General features: G+C 45.3%; 1 protein-coding gene across 2 annotated transcripts in view; it reads right to left on the minus strand.

Moving 5' to 3' along the window:
• EVL (Enah/Vasp-like) overlaps positions 1-24603 on the minus strand; it is a 140861-nt gene that overhangs the window by 99707 nt on the left and 16551 nt on the right. The window contains exon 1 of one of the 2 annotated variants that reach the window (XM_032187987.1): positions 19915-20103. The exons of the other annotated variant lie outside the window; for it this stretch is intronic. Coding sequence (XP_032043878.1) covers positions 19915-19937 — 23 coding nt within the window. The 5' untranslated portion in view covers positions 19938-20103. Of the gene's footprint in view, positions 1-19914; positions 20104-24603 lie in introns of those variants that run through there. 2 annotated transcript variants of the gene reach the window in all.

The following is a 24603-nucleotide window of genomic DNA, read 5'->3' on the forward strand; positions in this document are numbered from 1 at the left end:
CCCCAGCACCGAGCTGCATTTCACACGTGCCATGGACGTTCCCCAGCCTCCAGCAGGTTTTTCAGCAGCCTTTTGCAAAACCAAAAGCAGATTTTGCTTCCTGGAATATCTAAGTGGTGAGAAGGCAAAACTGCTCTTGATTTACCCCAGCCAAGAGACTGGCACGCCTGTAGGATTGTAGGGAAGGAGAAGCAGGATGGAGAAAGATGCAGCAGGAAGGTATGGGACAGGTTTCTGAGAGACAGCAAAGAAGGGGACAGTGCTTGTTAGAAAGAAAACAAGCTTTGTTTGTTGTTTTAGTTTAGTTGTCCTGGGTGAAATCCAGCGGAGGCTGGCCAACTTCCATTAGCCAAGCATCCAACCCACTGCATGTTCCGTTTGGGGATTGCTGGTTCATTCCTGAAGGCCTGGAAGACACCTGCTGGAGCTCTCTGCTAGCACAGCCAAGCATTGCGTACAGCTGCAAATATGCTTTGTTTGGTTAAAAGGAGCCTTAACGGAGCGCAGGGCTTGTGGACTGATGTCAACAGCAGCAAATCTCTGTTTACCCAGACAACAGGTGCAAGGAAAGCAAAGGCGTTTCCCTCCCTTGGCACGTAGCACGGCGCTGGAAGGAGGAGGAAAGGGAAAAAAACACAGGAGGAGAGAGGGACGCCTGAAGGATCAAGATGGCCAAGGAGCAATTTCAACTTCCCTTTCTCAGCTCCTTGCTGTCCCAGAGCCTGAGATCCCACACACACTCCTGACCGTGAGATAAGAGGCAATGCTTTTTGGCATTAAGATGTTGCTTAATTATGTATTTTAGGCAGTTTTCCAGTGCAGAAGCCTCCTCCTGGAGTGCACCCCAGCATCCCTCCTGCTCCACGACCCCGCTGTCCAGCCGTGCTGGATGGCTGCTCACAGAGCAGCTGCAGCCCAGGGAGCCCAAGCTGTGCAGAGCCCTGCGACACAGCCCCACAGGCATGCGAGACGCAGCACAGCTGTGGGGAAGTGTGAAACGGGCGTCCAAAGCATGAATCACACATTCCCCGTGCAAGCTGCACACCAAGGACACAGCCCAGCCTTGTTTCTTCTCTTTTAACCACTGCACTCGCTGTTTTTTGGAGCTATCGACCTCACACGCACCATGTGGCACACCTTGCCTTGAGGTAACTCGTGCTGCTGGGCAGATGGTGTGCTTGGGAGGAAAGGCAAGGGGCGAGAAGACACCTTGTAAAGGAGATTTTGTGCTCATACCTCCAACACGAGCATTTGGAGGAAAACACAATTCCAGAGACTCCAGGTCTGGTCCTTTTTGGACGCAAAACCACGGAGATCCTGGTGCCATGGCTGGCAAATTGGTGACAAAACCAACAGCACGTGGCACAGAGCGCAAACACTGACTGAAATATCAGCAAAGGTGGTGAGCTCCAGAAAGCAAGCACAGAGGCTGTGTGTGTTCTCACAACACCAAATTCAATCCACTCGGAAACACATTACAGCAAGAATATGAATAGATGTTTAAATAGACTGTTGTCATCTAGTACATCTCACAAATCTAATCAGAAGTAACCAACACCGCAGAAAGCTTGCAGTGCCATCAGATGTAGCATTTAATAGTCCATTCACAAAAGCTATCAGTTTCTTTCTCCCTTTTTGGATGTCTTTAGCTGGTGTTTCATATACAGACTCAGGTCCTGTTCCTGTCCTAGTCCATACTCATTTTGGTCTCTGACTACAGACACCTCTGTCTGTGCTCTGTTCTCCCTTTCTCTCACCTACCACACCACCAAAATCTCCAGGGTGTTTCTCTCACAGGGTTGGACTTGTCACATCCAACTCATGGAGCAGGACCACAGCTGAGAAAGCCAAACTCCTCATCAGAAAAGCAATATTAAACTTTAGGTAAATTCAGCTTGATAAAGCATTGAAGGTGTGTCATGAAAACTGTCGCAGAGCTTCTAAGCTCATGTTTTCAACTAAGGCATGCATTCAAGTCCTTTGTTAAACTGGGGTCCATGTGCTGACTTAAATCCAGCTCCTCACCCAGCACTGCGCTGATGGACACCAACCGCTCAGCTGAGGAGCCAGACCAGCAGGCTGTGCTAAAAAAGAGGGTGAGAACTCCAGCTTCACAAGGAGACAGGAGATAAATTAATTAGTAAATAGGGGCTGAAATACAAATAGAATAGAGGCAGAGATGAACATTAAAACTTAACAGTGATGAGGACAATTTGCTGGCAAGTCTAGAAACCTTTATCTAACTGCTGCTGTGCCTCATGAGGACGTTTGCAGGCAGAGCACAAGAGCAGTGTTACTGATTCCTTTAAGCAGGAGGCCATACAGGATATATCAGACACTCATTTAGATACGTACGCAGTTCAGCACTCAATGCAAAGCCTGCTGAAGCCAGTGGGTCTGAGAATGGTGTTAGAAAACCGATTTTAGGAACCTGTCAAAATAATTTTACGGATGTATTTGTGATCTGTGACTGAATGCAGCTAAATGAACTGGTTTTCCAAGTTAGATTTATCTGGAGAATCTTTTTGACTTAAACGCTCGCACAGCAGTAACAATGCTATCTAATTTTGGCAGCGCAGAACGCAGTAGGATGACTAAAATTAGGTTTGCAAACATGCAGACACAAGGCTTCACATGACTCATCTACTTCTCTAACTACGAGCGTCCCTGATAGACTAATGGAATCCTCTCCACGGAGGATCGTTTCCTCAATAAAGGCAGAGGATTTAAAGCAACCGTGTTACAAGCAGGAAGAAGATCCTGTATTTGTACTGAGGTAGCACATTTGTTTTCAAGACATACAGCCATAGAAAATGTCTCATCTGGAGAAAGTACTTTTAAACGTTTTCCTGGAAAAGTAGTTAAATCTGAACAAATGTGCCAGACCCTATATATCCTCACCTCCTGCCACGGGTGGACTTTGCTGGGAAGCCACGTTATGAAGAAGTATGACATGAATATGCAATCGACTTTGCCCAGGAGGGGCAATCCAGAAGAAAGATGCCTAAATAAAAGCTGCTTTCTGAAAGAGAATGTCTCAGCCTCAGGAGTTCACCAGTAGAGATCAGAGCATTTCTCTCTGGCAGCCTTGCTGTCCCCATTCTTCACACCAAATCTGTTTTGCCCAGTCACCCCAGTGCTAGCACACAACTGGGAAGAAAACCCAAATACCCTCAAGCCCCTGCTCCCAGTCCACTCACCACATCCTTGCTGAAATCCATCCTGACTTGAGGCCTCTGTTAACAGATGGGCATGGAAATCAGAAGAAATCCAACAGCGTTCAGCTCTATGATGCTGAAGGTGCTCAGATCAGTACTTCCTAACCTCACGTTTCAGGCTGGGAGAGCTCCTATATGCCATGCATGCTTTGTGCTCTCCAAGTGCTGGGGCAAGACACAACACTGCCAGAGCAAGGCTTTTCTTATCAGGGCCTCTGGGATGGTGCAAGCTGGCAGACAGATTACAAGAACCTCAGAAATGGGGCTCTCTGTGATTATACACCAGAAAATTTGGCCAACTAATCAAAACAACCCTGGGTGACGCACATCACTGGAGAAATAAATTGTTTCATGAGACAAGCATTGCAGAAGGACAAGTGCTGCACCTCTCAACAAGAAGTGCAACTTCTAGTTGTCGGCATGCAATGCAGTCAAAATTTCCCCAGCACTACTAAAGCTGTGATCACACCAATGCAGACACTAAGGTCACCTTGCTGACTACATTGCCCAGAGGAGTTCCATACTCTGCACAGTCCCATGCTGCTGTGGACCATCAGTTGTCTACTGGTACAAAGGCCACCATGTCCCCATGGGTGGAGCAGCCCGACCAACCTCAGGTCTTACCAGCACTTTGACAGTCAATGACAGAAAGGTGGTGGGCAGGGAAGGGAGGCAGAAATGACAGCCAAGGGGCTAAAGTGATGAAATAATAGCTGGGAAAGCTTCAGGTGGGATAAAAAAAAGATCTGCACCAAGGGAGGAAGTCTTGGAGGCTGAGATAGGGAAGGCCACAGAAGAAGATGGAGGGGTTTCCTTCTTACAGAAGGATTCAGGAGTGTTAGACCAAACTTTTCATGCCACTTACCTACCTTCAGTTTCTGGCTAGACCCCTGGGTCTTTATTCCAGTCACGCCAGCAAACTGAGCAGTCAGAGGGGATGGGAAAATACCCTCAATTACTCTTTGTACTATGCTCCCAAAATGTCAACTACTCCAGCATCCCTAGACCTCCCTTTCTTGCAGTTTTTTGGGTGCTTTCTGCAGGGAGCTGTCATCTTGGGGCCAAGGCAATACAAAACTGCCCTGGTCTTTGAACTTTAAGGGCAGGCTACAAGGAACTCCTAAGGCTGAAGGCTGCAGTAGAGAGCACACCTGTACAAGGCAGGACAGGGTGAAATGAAGAAAGAAAGTGACTGTTTAACTGGTTCAATTGTTGTAATCGGAGACACTGCACCACTTTTTATTGTTGTAGGAACATAAAAAAGTTATATACATCACTCGCTCTCCCATCTTACAACCTGAAATACAACTGTACCAGCATTTCAGTTACTGGAATAACCCCATTTTGTTTGCAAGCAAGAAGTCCAGGAACTTGGTATTTTTAAAAATCAAAACTCAGATTAGAGTTGGCATTTAGAAGCTTCCAAAAGCGGCAGGCCCTAGGGCCAGGGCCTTTGCAGCCCCAAGGGCGCAGCTATGCAAGTTTAAATAAATTAAGTGCAAGGAAATTGCATAAATCTACCTCCTCTTCTGCAGCAGGGAGAGGAAGCCCAATACTTCCATGCTTCAATGGGCAGGCATTCATGGAGATGAGTAACATATTATAATCAAAAGGCCATGTTTCATAAAGGAGTGCACTGAGGCAGCTGGTCTCCATCCAGCTTAAAAATTCAACCTTACTTGTGCCTTTAGAGGCGCAGGACCCTGACACAAACAAATTACCTTCAGCTTTTTTTTCTTATATCTCTTCACAGCCCTCCTTATGTCTGTAGATGAATAAAACGTCTTTGCATAGCCACCATCATTTCAGTTGCAGACTTACGCTGCAGTCTCACAGCGGGGAACAGGGCCCAGCAAGCCAGTAAATGCACCATTTCTTTCATAAGGAAGTGCAGCACAGCATTTTCTGCTAGAAAGAAGGCTCTGTTGTTCAGCACCTTTTGAACACATCCTTCTAGAAGCAAAATATCTGCCGCTGTAATTAAGGGTAGGGTGCTTAACTGAATATTTCTTTTGTCAGCTATTCATTTTAAAATGAGAATTTGTTGCCACATTATGCCATTTTAATATCAGATTGCCCTCAACCAGAACATCTGTGTACTTAACCAGCTGCTTCAAACAACTGCCTTCTTTAAGATGAAGTCAAACAGATTACGTGGTTTATTATAGCCAAATTTCACTCTGAAGTTCATTCTCTCGTGCCTTAGTTGTCAAGAAATGAACTGTCAATTCATTTCCAAATTAAAAAAAAAATAAGCAACAACAAAAGCACACTTACTAAAGGGACAGCAACTAGTGTCTTATAACTGTGATAAAGACTCAGTAACATTAAAAATTATTTCCATATTAATGTCCTTATTATTTGGTAACAGCCAAATTCAGTCACTCTACAACTGGCAGGAATGAGGGAAGAAGAGATCAGCTCCTGAGGACATGTAGGTAGTTGTAGCTTAGGATATTTACGTGCACGTTCAAAGCATTTCTTTACATCTCTCAGAGTAGCGAGATGCAAAAGCTTCGTCAGGTATAAGACACGTGGAATTTCTTCCCCTGGAGCTCAACTTTTAAAACAAAAAGCTATCAGTTATCCTTGTGAGAAGGGATTTAAAATGTAAACTGGATGTAATGGGCACATCTGCCTAAGCTTTCAGAAAGCAAGAACTTATGCCTGAGCTCCACGCTTAAGTTTTTTCCTTTCATTATTCCTTGTTATTTCATTGCTTCCTGAATCATAAGCCTGACCCAGGAAGACCCAGCACTGCCCAGAGAAGATCTCCAGCTATTCTAAAGGAAACACAATGCTTTAAGATGGGACAAAGTGATGCCAACAGGAGCACAGGGTTTATTTTCTCAAAGGGAATTTTCTTTTCAGTGTTTGGGAACTCCTGCACCAGTGAAACTAGGCTGGGTCTAGGATGACATTTAAGACAAAGCACTTAAGAAAAAGAGGAAAATGTCAGCTATCCCAGGTCCATTAGTTAATTGACTCAAAGCATAAAGACCATCAGCACCCAACTGAGATGACAACAGTTACAGATTGTCAGCGTAAATCGCAGACCAAGAGAAGCTCAGCACTTTGAAAAATCCACTTTAATGTTTCAGGCATTTACTACAGTCTGTGACCTTCTTAAATCCCCTGCATCTCCCTCCACAACTCCTCCAGCATCCCAATGGGCAGGTAGGTAGATCATGAAGGAAGCTATGCTCAGTCTCCCTCATCTGCACAGCTTTTACTACCCAGGCACAAGTAGCTCTTTGGACTTTTAAACACACCTTTCCCTCAGAAAGCTTCACGACACTGCACTACAGACATTTCTGTGGTTTAGCTGCTATTAGAAGTCCCAAGTAGAGAGTTCAGTTAAAGCACAAAAAATGCTGGCAATCATACAACTTAACGCACAGGGAAGGCTTTTATAAATATGATGTATGAATACATGAGGACATGCAGGGTTAGTATAAATTAGGTTAGGACAAATTAACCAGAGGATATTGATGTAGTATTGCTTAGCATACCTCTATAAAGGCAGACTTCAGAAGACTGTGTAAGTATCATAGGCACTGCATTATAAATATATTTCATGGAGAATTTAAAGTAAACTTAAAGAACATGAAGGTTTTGGGGACACATCAGGGAAATAAAGAACAGAACTTCTGAAGGCACGCTACAAGAGGACAGTAGGTGATTTTGTTTGAAGAGGTGCAATTGGAGTTGAGTGAAACATCCCATGTAACACTGAACCCTATCACAAGCCACCTTCTGTCTTGACTAACACCACGTTTTACAAGGAAGTTTATTTACTCCATCTTCTGAAACAAAAAGACGTATTCAAGCAACAAACCAAATTCAAAGCACTTATCTCACCCAAAGTCACTGAGTCAGTACCTGGGTCATTCCCACATTTATATTCCAAAACTGAAGTTAACTCTAATGGATGTTAAATCACAGGCCAGATGTTGGAATAAAAATGATGGGATAAGAAAATGAAAGCGCCATACACAGAACATTGAGAAAGCCAGATAATCTGTAAGTGCTACCCCTGTCAGCAGCTGGTTTAGGCAGAGACCTCACCCCATATGTCACCCTGGCTTTCTGTTCACAGACCAAGAAGGCCTGGTGCTGCTAGCCCCCAGATCCACCAAAACCAGATCAAGTCATCCACAGCTGCTTGGCAATAGCTAGGCTAGCCTTTAGCTGCCAGGGCAGGGAGAATCCACTGTTTCCTTCTGATGTCTTTCTTCACACATGCTTCCTCTTTCTTTTAATAACCTCCCACTCTGCAACCAGCAAGAACACACCAATCCCTGATTTCTAGGTAATGAGGTCTAGGGCTGGCAGTAAGTAGCATCAGCCAGGCCAACTGCAAAACCCCACTATGAAAACAGTAAATTGCTGTACTAAACCACAGTTTGGGCCACCTGGCTTACTAAAGCTGCTTACACTGTGCAAAGTTCTGCTTCACCTCACCCAGCCCAGCCAACCTATACACTGCAGTTCTTCATCTAGGCTCCCTTAAAATCAAAAGAAGGGAAAGTGTTTTTAGAGCATGCTTCATCTGCTTCTAAAGTAGGCAGCTAAAACAGGTCAGATGAATCACGTTATCAGCAGTTTTCTCCTGCCATTGATTACACAAGGAGGCAACAGGGACCAGGTCATATGCAGACATCCCAAGTTAGGGGAAATGAAGCCCATCTCAGACATCTGCACAACCACACCGCAGCGCTGCTTATCCTCCCATGGCTGAAAGCAGGGCTGATTTCCACTGCAGAAAAAAAGTCAGAAGTAGAAGTCACCCAGCCTTCTACAGGCTGATCTCGGATTGGAATTCCCAACAAGGCAAGGCCTTTCTTCCTAACACTTGAATTAAGTAAAGGGCTTGAAAGAGTTTGAGTCATGACTTCTATTCCCAGCAGGACATCTAATTTGGAATCTGACCTTTGGCATGTCATTTAACCTTATTTTTCCTGCTAACTACAAAGTAGGGATAATCATAACAATCCTGCAGGAATGCTGAGTCTTCGCTGATTAACATCTTTATGGTGTGCTGAGAATCCAGTGCCCCTCATCACAACAGAGGTACTGGTAACTACTACATGAGCTCCAGCATGATTACCGTAACAAAGAGCACTTATCTGATATTTATCTTTGAAACAGCTGAAATTAATTTGCATGCACTCATTTTTGGACAGTCCTCAGTGGTATCTGCATCCTTATTTCTCTGGGATTTGTATCTTTTCTTCTGTCACTTGACAAGTTCACCACCATCTTCCCTTTTCTGTTGCCTGTTCAAGTCATCCACTAATGCAAAACATTCATCTCTTACTTTCTGCCTAAAGATGACTACATATAAATATATGAAAGCCCACACATTCTGCCATTAAGTTTCCCAGACAAATAGATTTGAATTTCAGTAATGTAAACAAACCTGCAGGCTTTTGCCAAGTCTAATGGACAAATCTGAATAATTCCTGCCTAGAAGCCACATTTGGATCACTGCAGACAGCGTCTTGGACGAGAAACCAAAACCAAGCATTACTGCCCCCATCTTCCATTCTCGCAAACTCTACCAAGGTAATATCCAAGAAAATACATAATACAAATGCTTTCATTTTACTCTGAAAACAGCTTCTATTTACAGTAGGAACACACACACATATATAGGCCCTGTAAGAATGTCTATATGTGAATACACACTGCAGAGAGAAGGCATCCTTTGCCCAGTGAACCCCACAATGCCTGTGCTCATGGCACAAAGGACATGCTGCAGCAACGGCAACCAGCTGAGGGCTATGGAGACCACTTTCAGCCCAGTTACTCACCATCCTTGAGACAAGCCATATTTCCCCATCCCATATTTCCACCACAAAGCAGTGGTCACGCACAGCTCTGCTGCCCCTTCTGGTTTAAATGGATGGGGTGGTTTAAGCAAAGAACCTCCAGCCCTCACTCCTGGCTGCTAACTTCTAGCTCAAGCATCACTGTCAGATTTGATCCCCTCTCGAGGTTACAGGGGCTTTGGGTCTGCACACCAAGCACTGACTACAAAACCAGGTGACTGCTCTGGCCTACATGCCTGGACGAAGAGCTCCTGGGGTGGACACAGCTTTCCCTGGGCTGCAGCAAGCACTCCAAGGACATCCATAACTCCTCACTTGCCCACCATCTCTGTCCCTGCTTGCCTGAGCTTGCTTGGGCATCCAAGTAAAACTCAAAGTGACAAGCAACACCTGTTTCCACAGATATTTTCCACACCCAGCTACACCTGATCCTTGCTTGATTTCCTCCTTTAAAGCTTAATCATGGTTTCAGTGAGCAGCCTCACTCAAGTGCTCGAGTTTTTTACTTAATGCTTCTGTATCTGAGCTCAGACATCTGAAGGGATCTCTGGTTTAAGTAATCCGTTCAGCACAGAAAGCCCTGGAAACAGACTTTCTGCCAGTCATCATCTTAAACCACGGGCGCAAGCTGCAGTACGGTGTGTATTTTTCCACTGTAGCAACGCGGTGGCAGGATTTTGCTTCCCTTGCACTGGATTTTCTTAAATACAGCTCCTCTACCAGATGGACTCCATAAAGTGTAAAACAGGATGCGTGTCTCAAAATGGGTTCTTAAAATTCAAGCTTCTATTTGTGGTACCCACCAGAAAGCTCTGCATCATCCTTTAGAAGCGCTGAGAAACAACTAGAAGACCTGATGGAGTTCATAGGCTGGTTCTTTCAATTTACATATACGTAATTTGCAGATACAGATTTTAGGACGTCGGAGGTCATGAGGATGCCCCACTCTACATGGATCATAACCCACAGTGGGGGAACTGATGGGGGAAAAGCCCAAGAAGTGAGGAGGAGGCTCTCTGCCCTCAGCAGTACCCCCAGCAGTACGCCGCCCGAGGCAGCATAGGCCCAGCTCCTCCCCATGGCCCCAGGCTCAGGGCTCTGTCCTCAGCAGGGCTGACCTCAGATGCTTCCACGGTAAGCAATGAGGAAAGCAGAGCAAAACATGCTCCAGACCTCGGAAACCAAATAGCACATCCACAGGGAGAAACGGCCTGTGCCTGACCCCTTGCTCGCCCCTCACCCACACAGGCAGCAGCAGCCAAGCGAAGTCCTGAGGACTTGGCAATCGGGGTCACCCTGACGCAGACTGACAGGAACACAAGCGTGGCTGGAGCTCAGAGAGGATGTAGGAAGCTGTCGGGACAGAGTTGCACCGAGCATTTACCCACAACCAGGCATGGATGCGATCCCTTCCATGGGGGAGAGAATAAAAGGTACGAAACTGCAGCTCAGCACCGAGGTGACAACAAATGCACGGCTTTCCCCTCTCAACACCACCGCTCTGCTGGGAAATGGCATCGTATTTCAGGATTGATTTTCTCCTACTTCAACCTTCAAAGCCAGGATGTTGCTACATCTTTGTCAGCAGTGTCAGGAATTTCCACACTAAATCTGACATCTTTTTTCATGTGAAATGATCTAGATACCTTACATGTGCTGTACCCTGTGGATTCTTTTTCTTCACTTTGTTCTGTAATCAGGTGTTTTCTTTCTCCTCCTTTTCATAGTTCACTTTATAAATAGTTTAAATAAATGCATATCTTTGTTTAATGAGCCTATGCTTTCTGAGTGAGTTTGGAAATTACCATTAATTATTTGCAGTAGCTAAAAATGGCTATAGGGAACCTACTGATGTGAAAGCATTGCCTGCTATTAATGCCACTAATCTTGCCTAACAACCCAGTACTGTCTCTGAAGTGTGATCCTTTCCCAAAGTTGGTGTTGTGTTTGATTTTTTTTCCCCACCTTTCACAGTACTAATCACTTAGGATTCCTAAATCATTTTCTGTTTTGCTTGCAACAGAAATGTCCCAGTACCGTAATGGGATGAGTCCAGTTGCACCATACAGCACACTTACACACATACATACACACACTATACAACATACAGACTCAAAGGACTGCCTTGTTTGCTTTAAAGCACGGTGGGTGAAGCTCGGGCTGTATTCTCTGCTTTCAAAGGGCGTACAGTGATGGTGCAGTCATCTGGTGTAACTGGGACATGCATTTATTTATGCCCAAGTGGTACTGTAACTGCATGCGACCTACAGTATAGGCTCTAGGCAATAACCTCTTTCTCTGGTGACAAGGTCACAAACAAAACACGCTTCCCTTGCTCTAACCGCATTCTTCTTGGTTATATGTGAATTTTTCTTCACTTTGTCTTTTTTGTATGTTCTTCTGAAAAGGCTTTCATCACCATTACCTACCTCTACCACTTCATCAGCTGCAAACATTTACTGATACATCTTACTACTGAAGTAAGAATCACACAGGCTATGTTTTACCTTCCCAGTTTTAGTGGCTTCCAGTAGTAGAAGTCTATATCAGTCTTATTTATCCGCAACCTGATGCATTGAAAGATCATAAATATAAGAAAAATAGCAGCTTCTACAACGATAAGGTCATAATTCCAACTCCCTCCATTCTGCAACACACATAGACAAGTCTAGAATCAGATTTTCCACATTATTTAGCACTCTAAAACAAACATAAATTTTCAAATAATTAAAATATTCCACATCTGTATGAGTATTTAAATACAAAGGCCAATTTTCTTCATAAATAGTATCCAGCTGATCCTCCTCCCTGTAATAATCAGAGCAGATACCTGCTCTTAGGTATATCTGATCCATGCAAGACGAATTTTTTCTTGATTTTTGAAATATGATTCTTAGATTTCCATTCCCCAACTAAAAGAAGAATGTGATCTCATATAATTTGTAATGAATGACAAAAAAAAGTCTCATCTGCTACTGGCATTTTAACCCAGCTTTATAAGAGACAGCCCCTTGCCAAACAGCAGCAAAGCTGTGATAGTCGGACAGGACAGTGTTAACTACATGAAATGCAGTTAGCATGGAAAGACATCAAAAAGTGCTGTCTCATCAAGCAGAGATGTTCTGTGGAGGCAAGGTTTGCAGGAATACTTTTTTTATGAGACCAATTCTTTCAGTCGGAATAAAGGACAAGCTTTTAGATACACACACACACAAAAAAATCCTCTTCAATCTGTAACAAAAGTTTCAATTGTCTATTTTCCTAAACTTTTTCTCATTTTATTTCCTTCAAGCTTTTATTTTTTCCTCTCTTTTCCTTTTCTCCCACAGACAAATTTAATGGGACATTACCTGAGGATTTGAAGCATTGCTAAGAACTGATACTTTAATGAAAAACTGAAGCTTTTCTTCACAGAATTATATTTATTCTGTGTGCTTTTGATATTTTCTTTATTTTGGTTGCTTGTTTTAAACTTCTGTTTCCGATATGCAAAGTGGTTGTGTAATCATAAGCTCTCCTGTTTTGCCCATTACAGAAGTTGGTGTAATAAAAGATATTCCCTCTCCCTTCATACACTGCCATGTTTGTATCTTTAGACCATGACAGCTACAGCAGCACTACAATAGCATGTTGTATGGAAATACATCAGATACCATAAAGGCAGCATAAGCACTCCTGCCCTGTAGCTAAATGCCAAAGACACTCGGCAAGGATGGGGACAATCCAGATTTAAATGCAGCTCTGTGTGATCCTAGGGTTTGGTTGTCGTCCCATATCATCCAGAATCAGGCAAAGTAGGAATTTAAATTTAATCTTCATAATCTGAACCAACACAGGGATGCTGCGCTGCCTGAGTGATCCGAATCAAAACGCTCATACTTCAATTTCTAACAATTGACAAGTATCAAAGCACGTACCTTCACCAATGAGGAGCTGGAAAAGTTCTGGAAAAGTTTTATTTTCATTCAGTTTCAGATTCAAAGCCTCAGCTGTGCCTCCACAAAACAGAGCCAGCATCCCTGCACCTAGCCCAGCAATCAGCTTTGCCAAGCCGTTATCCCCCAAACCTCATGGCACTTCGCAGCATTACCACCACCTGCCACAAGCAGCTATCGCCTAGGAAAGCTTTCCTCTGTGGGCCTCTCTCCCCAGTCCTTCCCTTTCTTCTTCAAAGTACGGCTTTGCTCTCATTGCACCTAGATGGAAAGAGAGAGGCTGTTTCACAGACTTTCATCCTCCTCACCTTCCCCTTCTCTGCACCAGCTGCAGCAAAGAGCACTGAGGTGTCACCTTCCTCTAGCTGCTCAGGGAAGGTAATACTACATAAACCCCCAAATTTTACTTCTCATTACCATACCTGACCCAAATCAGTCTCTAGCAGGAGGCAGCTATGATTTCTAAAGGAAACAGACCCAGTTGTGCTGTGCAGTCCAAAGCATGAAACTAAACCTAAGGTGGCACTAAGAAGCTCTCCAGCTGCTGGTCAGCCAGCAGTCTGCAGCTACAGGTACCACTCACACAGAATCACCAGGGGAGAGTAAAAGTCTTGTTCCTGAAAAGCGCACGCGTTCTCAGATGAAAACTGCTTCTAGTAGTGACACATCATCTTTCCTGCCACATTTTCTCCCCTATAAGCAGGGTATCTTCTCCACCTGAAGCCAATGAACGTGAAGCTTATGAGGATGGGGTTCAAGCTCATCATAGAATCACAGACTCGTTAGGGTTGGAAAAGAGCTCCAAGATCACCTGGTCCAACCATCACCCTACCACCAACATCACCCACTAAACCATGTCCCTAAGCACCACGTCCAACCTTTCCTTGAACACCCCCAGGGACGGTGACTCCACCACCTCCCTGGGCAACCCATCCCAATACCTGACTGCTCCTTCTGAGAAGAAATGTCTCCTAACTGTAATGTGTAGTCAGAGAAAAGGCAACTGGGAAGTCATGCGCACACTCTGTCATGTGGCTGAAGTTCAGGGCAGGGACAGAGATAACAGGCACTTGGGGAAGGCACCGGGACAGCAAAGCCAGCACCTGCCCCTAAGAAGCTGGCACTGCCAGTAAGGAGAAGTAGGCAGGCAGCATCTGCTTACCATACAGGATAAACTTCAAAAGATAAAAGGCCTCAAGTCTTTAAAGACTCTGCACTCAAGGCTAGACAGAGTTAGCAGGACTGAGAATGACTTTCTCTAATAAATGCCCACAGGTGGGTTTTAAAATTATCATTAATTCTGTTCTTTAAAGAAGCCATCTGTACTCACATGTTTCTTTTCATTTTAAAGATTGACATCAATTTCCACGTGACTCGATAACTGGCTTCAGCTCTGAAAAGCGTGTCTGGATCCTCGTTAACGGCAGCTACTGCTTGCTTGTGAATATTACAGCAAGGACAGTAAATAAATAAATAAAGGGAGGGGGAGGGTATAAACATGTATACGAGATGAGAGAGACAACAGAAGAATGCAAAAAGTCAGGTTGCCACACCTACAAGGCGAGGGGAGCAGAGAGAAAAATGCATGTCTTTGCAAATGGATTAAACTGCAGGTGCTGGGGAGCCCAGCCAAGGCTTCGATGCCTGTGAGATGGGTGCTCTGTAGGGTGTGCAGATTGAGAGGGGCAAAGACACAAACACTGCATTCCTCCCCAGACTGCCCCACGTTTCCAGCACTAAATGCAGACACCCCACAGAATTTACACTGACTTTGATGCGACTGGAATTTACCTCCTAACACACAACTGAAGCTCCTTTAATCCATTAAATATCCTGAGATAAATTTTCTTTCACATCTATAGCTAGGATAAAATTATACTCCCAGGCACCAGAATGTTTTTCTCGTAAAATCTGGCCAAACCTCACCCCACAATCTCTAACAAAGAGTCTCCAGATACTTTCCTCTTCAGTAGAAATATTACAACATAGCAATTATGAGAAGGGTATGTGCTTATCTTCATTCCCAGCAACGGTATTCTCGTATTACTTCCTCAGAAGTATTCCTCTCCTGCTCTTCAAACGTATCTGCACTGAAGCAAGGAAATATGTGACAACTGCAGTGTCAGTTGTCACGGGGAAAAATATGTCAGCAAAAACATTTGATTCAATCTGCCGTATAAAGAAGCAACATTTCCTCGGGGTTTTTGTCTTGTGTGGATAAATAACAACTGTCCCGAATTCAAGTATCTAAAGCCAATTTCAGATATCAAAGGGCAGATTTCAGGCAACAACCTTCAGAAAGGAGAAAAAAAAAAGCAACCGGTTCCTTTTTTTAATTTAGTTTCAAAAACAAACCCATAAAATTTGGCCTCTTGGTCACAAACTTAAGTGTGAACTCTAAGACGAGAGAAGCAAAGGGTGTTAGGGATCTTACAGCTGTAAGTCCCCTCTGGGCACATGCATCCTCCCTGATGAGATGCATCATATGGAATATGCAACAAGAACAATGAGATTTGCCAGTTCCATGTGTAATCCAAAGCTTCTGCCTCAGCAATGTGTTTTTATCAAGTTTTACATGCAATCTCCTTGTACTCACATAAGGACAAAAGAACCAAATGTAGCCAGCTGGTCTGCTGGAGGAGCAGGGGCAGAGCAAGCAGAGCCTCGGGGTGCCTGCAAAGCCCTTGGCTGCCGGAGCCAGGCTGTCCCCTTCCAGCCTCCAGGTTCACACTTTGGTGGCTATCACCCAGCAATGCAGGTTAGAAGGGGCTGAGACACTGCACGCAACTGTGGGCTGCCAAAATACCACCCTTGTTTTTTGTCCATTTTAAGCTCATTTGCTCCCCTGCGTTTTAACACTTTGTGACTTCAGCAACAATGACGCCCCGGTTCCTCTTCACTCCCGTCAGAGAAGAGTAACTGCGCTATCTGGTGAGCTTCTCACTCACTGCTCCATCTCACCTGGAGGTCAAAGTCACTGACATGAAGCAGTGATTTGTTCCACTCCCCTGTAGTGCTACAACCCCATTGTCCCTCTCCACAAAAGCCACGCTCCTGTAGCAGCTGAGATACTCCTTCGGCTACTCTCCTGCTGCTTCTTGCTCATCAACAGGATTGTATTTCTTGCAGGAAAGAACTGCAGATCTTATTTCCTTTAAAGAGCAATTTGTGGCACAGGCAAATCCCTTCAAGTGCCTCACCTAGAGCTTCCCGAAGTTGCTTGGCTATCCCAACTGCAGCTGCACCTCTGAAAACTGCGGCATTCAGGCAGCCTCCCTCTTTGGGGCATTCAGCCCGACAAGCCCCAGAAGACAGGCCTTCCTTCCTCCTGTGCATCAGCCTTTTGTCCTTTCTGTGAGGGGTTTTGCTATTTCTTTGGGGCAGGGGGAAGCAAAAGCCACCTGGCTTTGAGTTTTAACATCAGGAGGCACTGCCTGAGCGCTGCTGCCAGGTTGGGGATCATCAGGCAAGAGGTTCTGCACCCACTGCAGAAAGGCAGAAACCCTGCACTGAAAAGCTTTATGTTCATTTTCAACTTTGCTTGCTATTCATCAGCAGATTTTGCTTCCTCTGCTCACAGGCAGCTACTTCAAAAGCCTCATTTTCCTTTTTGTAGCATTCTCAGGTTTGCTCGGTGGATGGGGGAATAGAAGATGCAGTTAAAAATACTGCGATGCCGTGGTGGGCGGTGTATCAGAAATAGACAGACAGTAGCTCACTGTGAAGAATACCAAGTAATATCCCGCACAGATAAAGGCATGGAAACAAAAGAAAGAATGCATTTGTGTTCTGGTGCTAAAGAGATAAATCTGGGCTAAGCATAATGGCAGAGAAGCACCACTCGTGGCCAAGTGGGTGACACCTCCTGTTGGCTTCACGTGCCAAGTCCTCTTCAGACAGTGAGGTCAGCAGGAGAGGATAAAAGCGTGGCTGAGGAACAGTGTTACCTCCAGGCATAAACAAAATGCAAGCAAGGTTTGAGGTTCTGCGAAGGCAGCACAGAAACTCAGCACGAACATGGACCCAGCCGGTGTCTCGCAGAACCCAGTTGTCTCTGGGAACCAAGAGCCGCCTTAGCTCCTTCCACCCTCGCCTGAAAAGCCACTGCAGTTTTTCTGCGGCCATTAGGTGCTTCCCAAGAGGAAGATAAACCCAGCCTTCCCCGTGCAAGGAGCCGTGAGCTCATTCACTGGATTTACTCCCTTATTTCCTCCGAGGCTCGAGTCTGTTCATTCACCCAGCAGCCACACGGTAACGCTTCGTCCCAGAGGGCTTCACCGACGGGTGTTTCACCGACATCACACCGGGGTCGCTTCATCACCTGGGTGAGACCTTCCTGCAAGATGCCCAGCGCTGCTTAGCAGCACAGAACATCCAGAGCTGGAAGGCACCCCCAGGATCATCGAGTCCAGCTCCTGGCTTCCCACTCAACACAAATACCCCGGGACTGCTCAGCTGGGGAAGTGAAGAGCAGCATCAAACTGAAACTGCTGGGGGAACTGGGACAGAGAGACACGATGCCTCTCGGCTTAGGCTGCCACCTGTCCAGGGAATCATGGGTTTTTAAGGCCCAGCCTGGAGACAGCAAGAAACACACCAAACAGCACATACAGCAATGACACGCACACATGCACAGGTTTGCACAAGCAGGCACCACGGGGCGGCCACCTCTCCAGCCTGGTGCTTGGCTCCTCAAGCCACATCGGTGCACCAGAGGACAGAGACAGCCGTGCTTCTGCAAGATGCACGTAAGCACCCACGGGCAGGTCACAGTCAGGCTGCCGGGCAGGGCAGGTAATGCTGATGGTCTATGCACGTGGGAAAACGCTAGTTGTGAAGAGCACGGGACCTCCAAGCACCAGGGGCCATCAGTCCAGAGAAGGCTGCCATCTACTGATTCCTCCACTGCACCCATGCTCATGGGGGCTCTTCCCCCCCACTACTCAACTTGACCAACCCTCTTCTCTTTCTCTTGCAAGATACATTTTGACCCACCAAAACCTAATACTGCCAAGGGCATGAGAATAATCATACCATAAAAAAAACCATCACCATGCAGACACAACCTTAACAAACCACCGCTGAAATGCCCAATAAAACAAATGTCATTTAAACGCTGCCATACAGAAACCACAGTGCTCAATATTCCAGAGAAAAGGTCTAGCATTCTGCACATCAAATGTTAATACTATTTTCAAAGCAAGTCTAAGGGAAGACAAGTAATTTAATAATCCTAATGGGTGTGTAATTGGCATTTGACCATTCTTGCCATAAAAGTAGGTGCCTTCCTGGCCCAAGATGTCTAGGAACACCACTGAACAACAGAGGAGGCTTTTAAAACAGATTTTTTAAAACATTTTTTTTCCCTTTTTTTCTTTGGGTAGATTTATTGGGAGTTTCACTCTATTAAGAGCAGGATCGATTCAATTGGGTGAAATACAAATCACTCTGCGGGCACAGTAAGCAGCACAGTAACTTTGGGGCCCATTTGCAGCTTAATTTACTGCCAACAATCAGCGATGTCAAGATTTGAGGCATCTCCTGACAGCCCTATGACAACTGCAGTTACACAGCATTATCTGGCCTTCCAGTAAAATCTTTTCAGTCAGATGGCATCACACTGCATTTCACAACAGAAGCACACACCGCTAGGTTGGGTCTCCTCAGCTTTTTGGGCTGGCATCAGGACATTCGGGGGGTCCTGCAGCTGCTTTTCCTGCTTCTGACACTGATCCCTTCCATGTAGGACCGATCAGCAAAGCATGAAATAAGGCAAATTGCCAATACATTAAATGTTTGACACAGGATAGAAATAATGTTGGTGATACTCTGTCTGATGCTAGAAAGTTTAATTTGAAAATATTTGGTACAAAGTGTTCCTTGTGCATACAAGGGCAATCCAACCTCTCATCTAGTTACATACTTGGTCAAACCATCTCTTTTTGGAATCGAAAAGGACAGAGTATTTTTAAGGTACATGATGATGGTGATATACAGAGTGACATATCATGAGGTGACCCCTAATGCTGCTACAATATTGTCACCATTTGATCCAGAAATTTTATAACACAAGTTATGAGAAACTGAACCCACCAAGCAAAATTAGGAAAAAAAAGTGATACCCCCCTACCCTGCAACTGACCGGAAATTTTTAGAGCCCAACATTGTTTTACTGCAGATAAAATAATCAATTTCAGTAGAAATTCTGTTGCTTGCATGTCTACAAAAATTGTTGAGGTTTTAGGAGCCCTCAATACTTGCATAAGGATGGAGTTACATTGGGGGTGGGGATGGAGGAGGAGAGGGGGCAGCGGCAGTGCTGAGCAGAACCAATATCAAATAAAAGGTGCTAATTTTACACTCTAACAATCACAGTTGCTCAAATGTTTGCAAACATGAAACCAAGCCCACCAAACTCAGCCATATCGTCACTTTAAACATCGTTCCCGTGGAATTCTGCAGCCACAAGATTACGACAGACAGACATGCACACTCTGCAGCAGCATAAAATATAATCCTATACACAACCCCAGCATCAATTTTCCCTTCTCCATCACAATCCGTATTCCATCTCGCAGGAGCATCTGTCAGATCCCGAGCCACCAAAAATAGCAAAGACCCTTTTAAACAGAACGGTTCTGGTTTATATTTATAACTGCACTGTGCTCGCTGCTTCTGGCTGCACGGCTATGAAATTCGTGCAAGATATAATCAATTCCCCGGCTTTGCACTTCATCATGCAGTTAGCTGCCGTTACCTGCATCCTGCCCTTCAAGCACTTCTCCCCATGCAAAGGGTAGAGGTTTTAAAAACCACCAGAAATATCTGCACATTGAAGAGCTAACTGTAGAGCTGACTGACATTACACAGCAAAAACCTTGTGAGAACAAAAACCGAGCACACTGATGGATAAAACAGAGAGCCTACCTGAATTCTTCAAATGCATACATGGCCTAGTAACTACACCAAGGCTCTGAAATGTAAAACGATCTTCTTAACGTGCAGGAGGACCATTTAGTTTGTCAAACCGCAGCAAAATGCATACTGACGAGACAGGATATTTGAAATATTCTGAAGAGAAAGGGTATGCAGATACTGGCCTGCAGCCTACAGCTCAGCCAGCTGCTGACAAGCAGCAGCTACCAGGGAAAGGCGATAGAGGACCATGTGATCATTCCTGCAAGTCTGATTAATGCAGCACACTCCGAGAATACAGGCTGATAGCTTTATTATCCCAGCCAAATAAGTCAAATACTCGACACGACAGGCTACGTTAACGTTCACATGCTACATCAAAATCAGTAAACGCAAGCAGAGGACGAGAAAAAACTAAATATATAGCATAACCCAAGAGATTAATCAGGCCCACTCGAGCTGATTTTCTTACCTTGCCGTGAAATTTTAGGCTGTGCTTTTAGTCATTTACACCACCCGGGATGCAACAAAAGACTGCAGCCACCAACCTCCCCTTCCATGAATGCCAGAACATTTTAAGTAGTTTATCTACTAGAAATCATTTCCTCTGTAGTCTATCCCCAACCACTTTAACTCCTTCAGCCCTGAATTCGTTGCCATCGATGGCAGTGGCGATACCCGCGCGGGCTTTTTACGTTTTATAGGGTTAACCCCGACACCTCGCAGCAGTGCCGCGGGACGAAGCGGGGTGAGAGCCATCTCTGCCAAAGAGAAGGAGGGCAAGAGGAGTGAGGAAAGTTAGGGACTGGCGGCATTGCAGCAGGCAGGGAAGATGCTCCAGCCGCCTAGCAACAGCGCACGCAATCGCCACGGCAACGGCGAGGATGCTGCGGGGGGGGCACCCCAAAAGGCAGAGAACCGCGGGACCCCGCTTGTTTGGGACCTGCACGGGACTCATCCGCGGGGTTGCCGGCAGCCCCAGGGGAGCTCGGCAGGGCTTGAGGAAGGGTTCGTGGGGTGGCTGTGCACGCCCGGGAGAGCCTCAGGGGTAAGGGTGTGGGCTTAGCTGGGCAGAAGGGATCGGGCGCTGCTGCTGGGCTGCTGGCCAGGTTAAGGGAAAGGACTGCTGGAAACGGTGGAGGTTCAGCTGCTGGGGAGGCAGCCCCACACCTGGGAGGGGAAGGTGATGGGGTAGGGGGAGAGCGCTGCTGGGGAAGTCAGGGGGAGGCAGCAGCTCCGGGGCTGCTCCCCACCTTGGCTCGCCTTTCTTCTCCTGCTAAAGCTCGTCCCCAGCACAAGGGAACATCTTCTTGCATGGATAGTCTGGCTGAAGGCTGAAGCATCCACCCAGACCCAGCTACAGCCCCTGGAAAGCCTCAGGTCACCCTTAACCTGGGGACACTGGCTGCCCCACTGAGCTACAAGATTCGGAGGCTGGCAAAGCAAAATACAGGCAGCAACATCACTGGGACACAGCGACCTGTGCCACCGCAGCATCTGACCCCACAGTCGTGAAAAAGTGGAGACAGAAGGGCTTAGAGTGCAAGGGAAAAGCACCCATGGCAAAGAATCACCCCTGGGAACAAAAGGAATCTGAATTTACTTGGGACGTGGTGTCTTTAAAGCAGTAACGACCTTGGGATGGGTTTTATTTTCCTTTAAGCAAATGTGATAGTGTTAAGAGATAATAAGGGCACGCTGTAGGAACACAGAAACACACGCGGTCACACCATCTGATGCAAATGAATTATTCCACAAGCACCCAGAGAGAGAGGGACTGCAAAGTAGCTGTTTCTGGATACAGCCTAATAAGACATTAAAACCTCCAGAGAGAACACAACCGTTAAGAAAAGTCATCTTCCATATTTAGGACGCACTTCACGACAAGTATGCTCACTGTACACAGCACCCACGCAGCCGGCACAGATGAGGTAGCCCTGTGCAAGCCAGTGCTCGGCCTCTCTCTTTGTAGGAAAGGGGATTTTACCTCCAAAGTCAGAGTTAACCAAAATCCCTCCCAGGTGAAAGAGGAAAGGCTGAACCCCACTTTTCTTGCTCACCCCAATCTCACTCTGCCTTGAATTCAAGCGCAGCAGGGCTGTTTGTCACTTGAGATGTTCGTGTTCACTTTTGATGCTGGTCAAAACAAAAACCTTTCTACACCACTCGCAGCAAACACAGTGTACGGTTCCCCCAAGTATTCATTCTCTTTGAAATGGAGTTTACCACATCACTGTCTGGTCTTCCAATTCCTGCAAGCGCCGCTATGCAAATAAACAGCCAACTGTTCGGCTCGAGGCGTCCCTCGTCAATGAGCTCACTGTGCTCCCAAGGCAAACACGCTCCAGAAGCTTTCAGAGCAGAGGTCAGCTGCTGAAAAGATTCAGTGGGATAACTTTTTTTAACTTTGCATTTTTAGCCAGCACTTTTACAACTGTTCACAGCGTTACAGGCAGCAAGAGCGGGGCTGCTATCCTGTAAGATAAGCGATAGTGTCATTTCTGGTTAATTAATTAGTAGGATTCCCATATTAGATTGGAAGATCTGAGACCATCATGTCACCTTGTCCATGTGAATGAGGATCAGCATGACACTACCTAGCAGGAATCACAGGGACTTTGAAAAGTCTCATGAAAGGTAAAATACCTAAATTAATGCAAGATTATAATATCTCCTTACAACTTCTTTAATGAAGAAGACTGCACTTTCTCATGCCCTAGAGGTGTCTAGAAGATTCGAGGTGTCTAGAAGCAGACAGAAAGCATGTCAGAAGTTGCAACTAGCAACAAAAACGTGATGCAGGGAAGAACTGTTTGTTCCCTGCTTGGCTGGCTGATCAGTCCAGACCTGCGATGAAAACGTCCCACACTTTACCACAAAATAAGAGTTATGTCATGGAAAAGGAAAACGCCACTAACTGTAGTTGGGGTAGGGTGGGGAGAGCAAATAAAGCAACAGGCACTGAGGGACGCACATCCCACCTCCCGATCTAGCCCCAGGCAGATGCAGCAAGGAGGGGTCCCACTGAAGCAGCTCCGTAACTTTTGGAAAGCAATTTGTGAGTCCAGGCTCCAACAAACACGTGAGACTGTGACAGAAACAATTATCCGTAATGAAAACTTGACAAAGAAGTGTGCAGAAAGACTGGAAATATGGCCAGAACAAGGACAATGGTGAAATTTCTGAATTTGGCTACTACTTAAGTGGCATACAACAGCCTTGCGTTGACACTCTGTATAAGAACTTATTCTCCCCAAGAGTAATAGCTTGCATTATTGGTACTCAATATATCACTGCATCACTACTGGTCCTGTCACCCTGAGATTCCACCAAAGCCTTGGCCAGATGCTAGGTGACATTATCTGATCACAGACAGGCCGAGGTATTTTAATGGGGTAACTATTTATTCCCTTGCTTAAGCGAGGGAAAAGACACTAATGTAGTGGACTGCTGTCATTAAGCCTCTATTATCATTATGCTGAAGTGACATTTAGACCATTCTAAAAAAAAAAAAAAACTGCACAGAAAAATCCAACAGCCACTTCATGAGGAAGAAAATAGAAGGGGAAGGGAGAAGTGAAATGAGCCACCAAGAGCATATATAATCGGCATATACCCACGGCAGCTCCACCATCTCTGCACCGTGGAAGATATGGCAAACACAGACTCCATCCCAGAATATGCCGAAAAATCTCCTTTCAATAGGATTTTCTCTGAGTTCAAAAGTCTTTCCTGGGCTTAAGAAAATAAGATTTAAAAGGATTATTGGAGCAGAAGGAGGAATGGCTACCTGAATTTGTTCAGGTACTGAGAAAATTGTGGAAATAATTATACTACCCTGAAGTTGACCGAACAATGGTATATTCAATATTGGTGTATTGACTCAAACCTTCAGCTGTTAAAGGAAAGGGCGGAGAGGAAATGAACTATTTTTTTTTTCCTCTTTTCATCCATGGGATTTCTATTATATGTTGTCTTTAAACATTACATCAATTTTGCTGCACAAGAATAGCCTCCTTATCCACATTTCAGGCTGCTCCTTTCAATCTGTGGTCTTCAGTTTGATCACTAGCGTGAATTTGTGAAGTTAACATTCACAAAAAAAATAATATATATATATATATATATATACATATATATATATATATATATATATATATATATATCCTACCTATGTTGCCTCCTTATTTATATAGCTTTAAATATAACAGCACATGAACAGCATAGCAAATTTCTCCCTCCCAGATTTGACCCCAACACACTTCCCACTTTGCAAATCTAGAGGCTTGGCCCAACCGTAGGATGGCCAATGTGAGGTTTTCCCCGTGTTTTTCTATGTTTTTGTCCCCCACGTTTACTCTTACAATACTGGGAGTACCACATACCATTTTCATTGCTACTCTGTTCCAGATGCAAACAGGCATACAGGATCCCACATTGCTAAAATGGAAAGTTTTCAAAACACAGCCCCGTCTGCCTTACCCTAGGGCGTAGGGAAGGCGCAATGCGGTGAATTAGAGAGAACGGGATTCTTACTGATTTCCTAATGAGCCCCTGGGGATAACACCAAGTGACAACCTGCAATCCAACAGAGCTGAGCCAGTCTGGACGAAAACTAAAAGTTGCACATGGATTATTAAATTATCACTCACTGCAACAGTGCCTGAAATTTCGAGTCCAGTTTAGGGCTGCGTGGTGCTG

This window comes from Aythya fuligula, chromosome 5, assembly GCF_009819795.1.
Source record: "Aythya fuligula isolate bAytFul2 chromosome 5, bAytFul2.pri, whole genome shotgun sequence".
NCBI classification, from domain to species: domain Eukaryota; kingdom Metazoa; phylum Chordata; class Aves; order Anseriformes; family Anatidae; genus Aythya; species Aythya fuligula.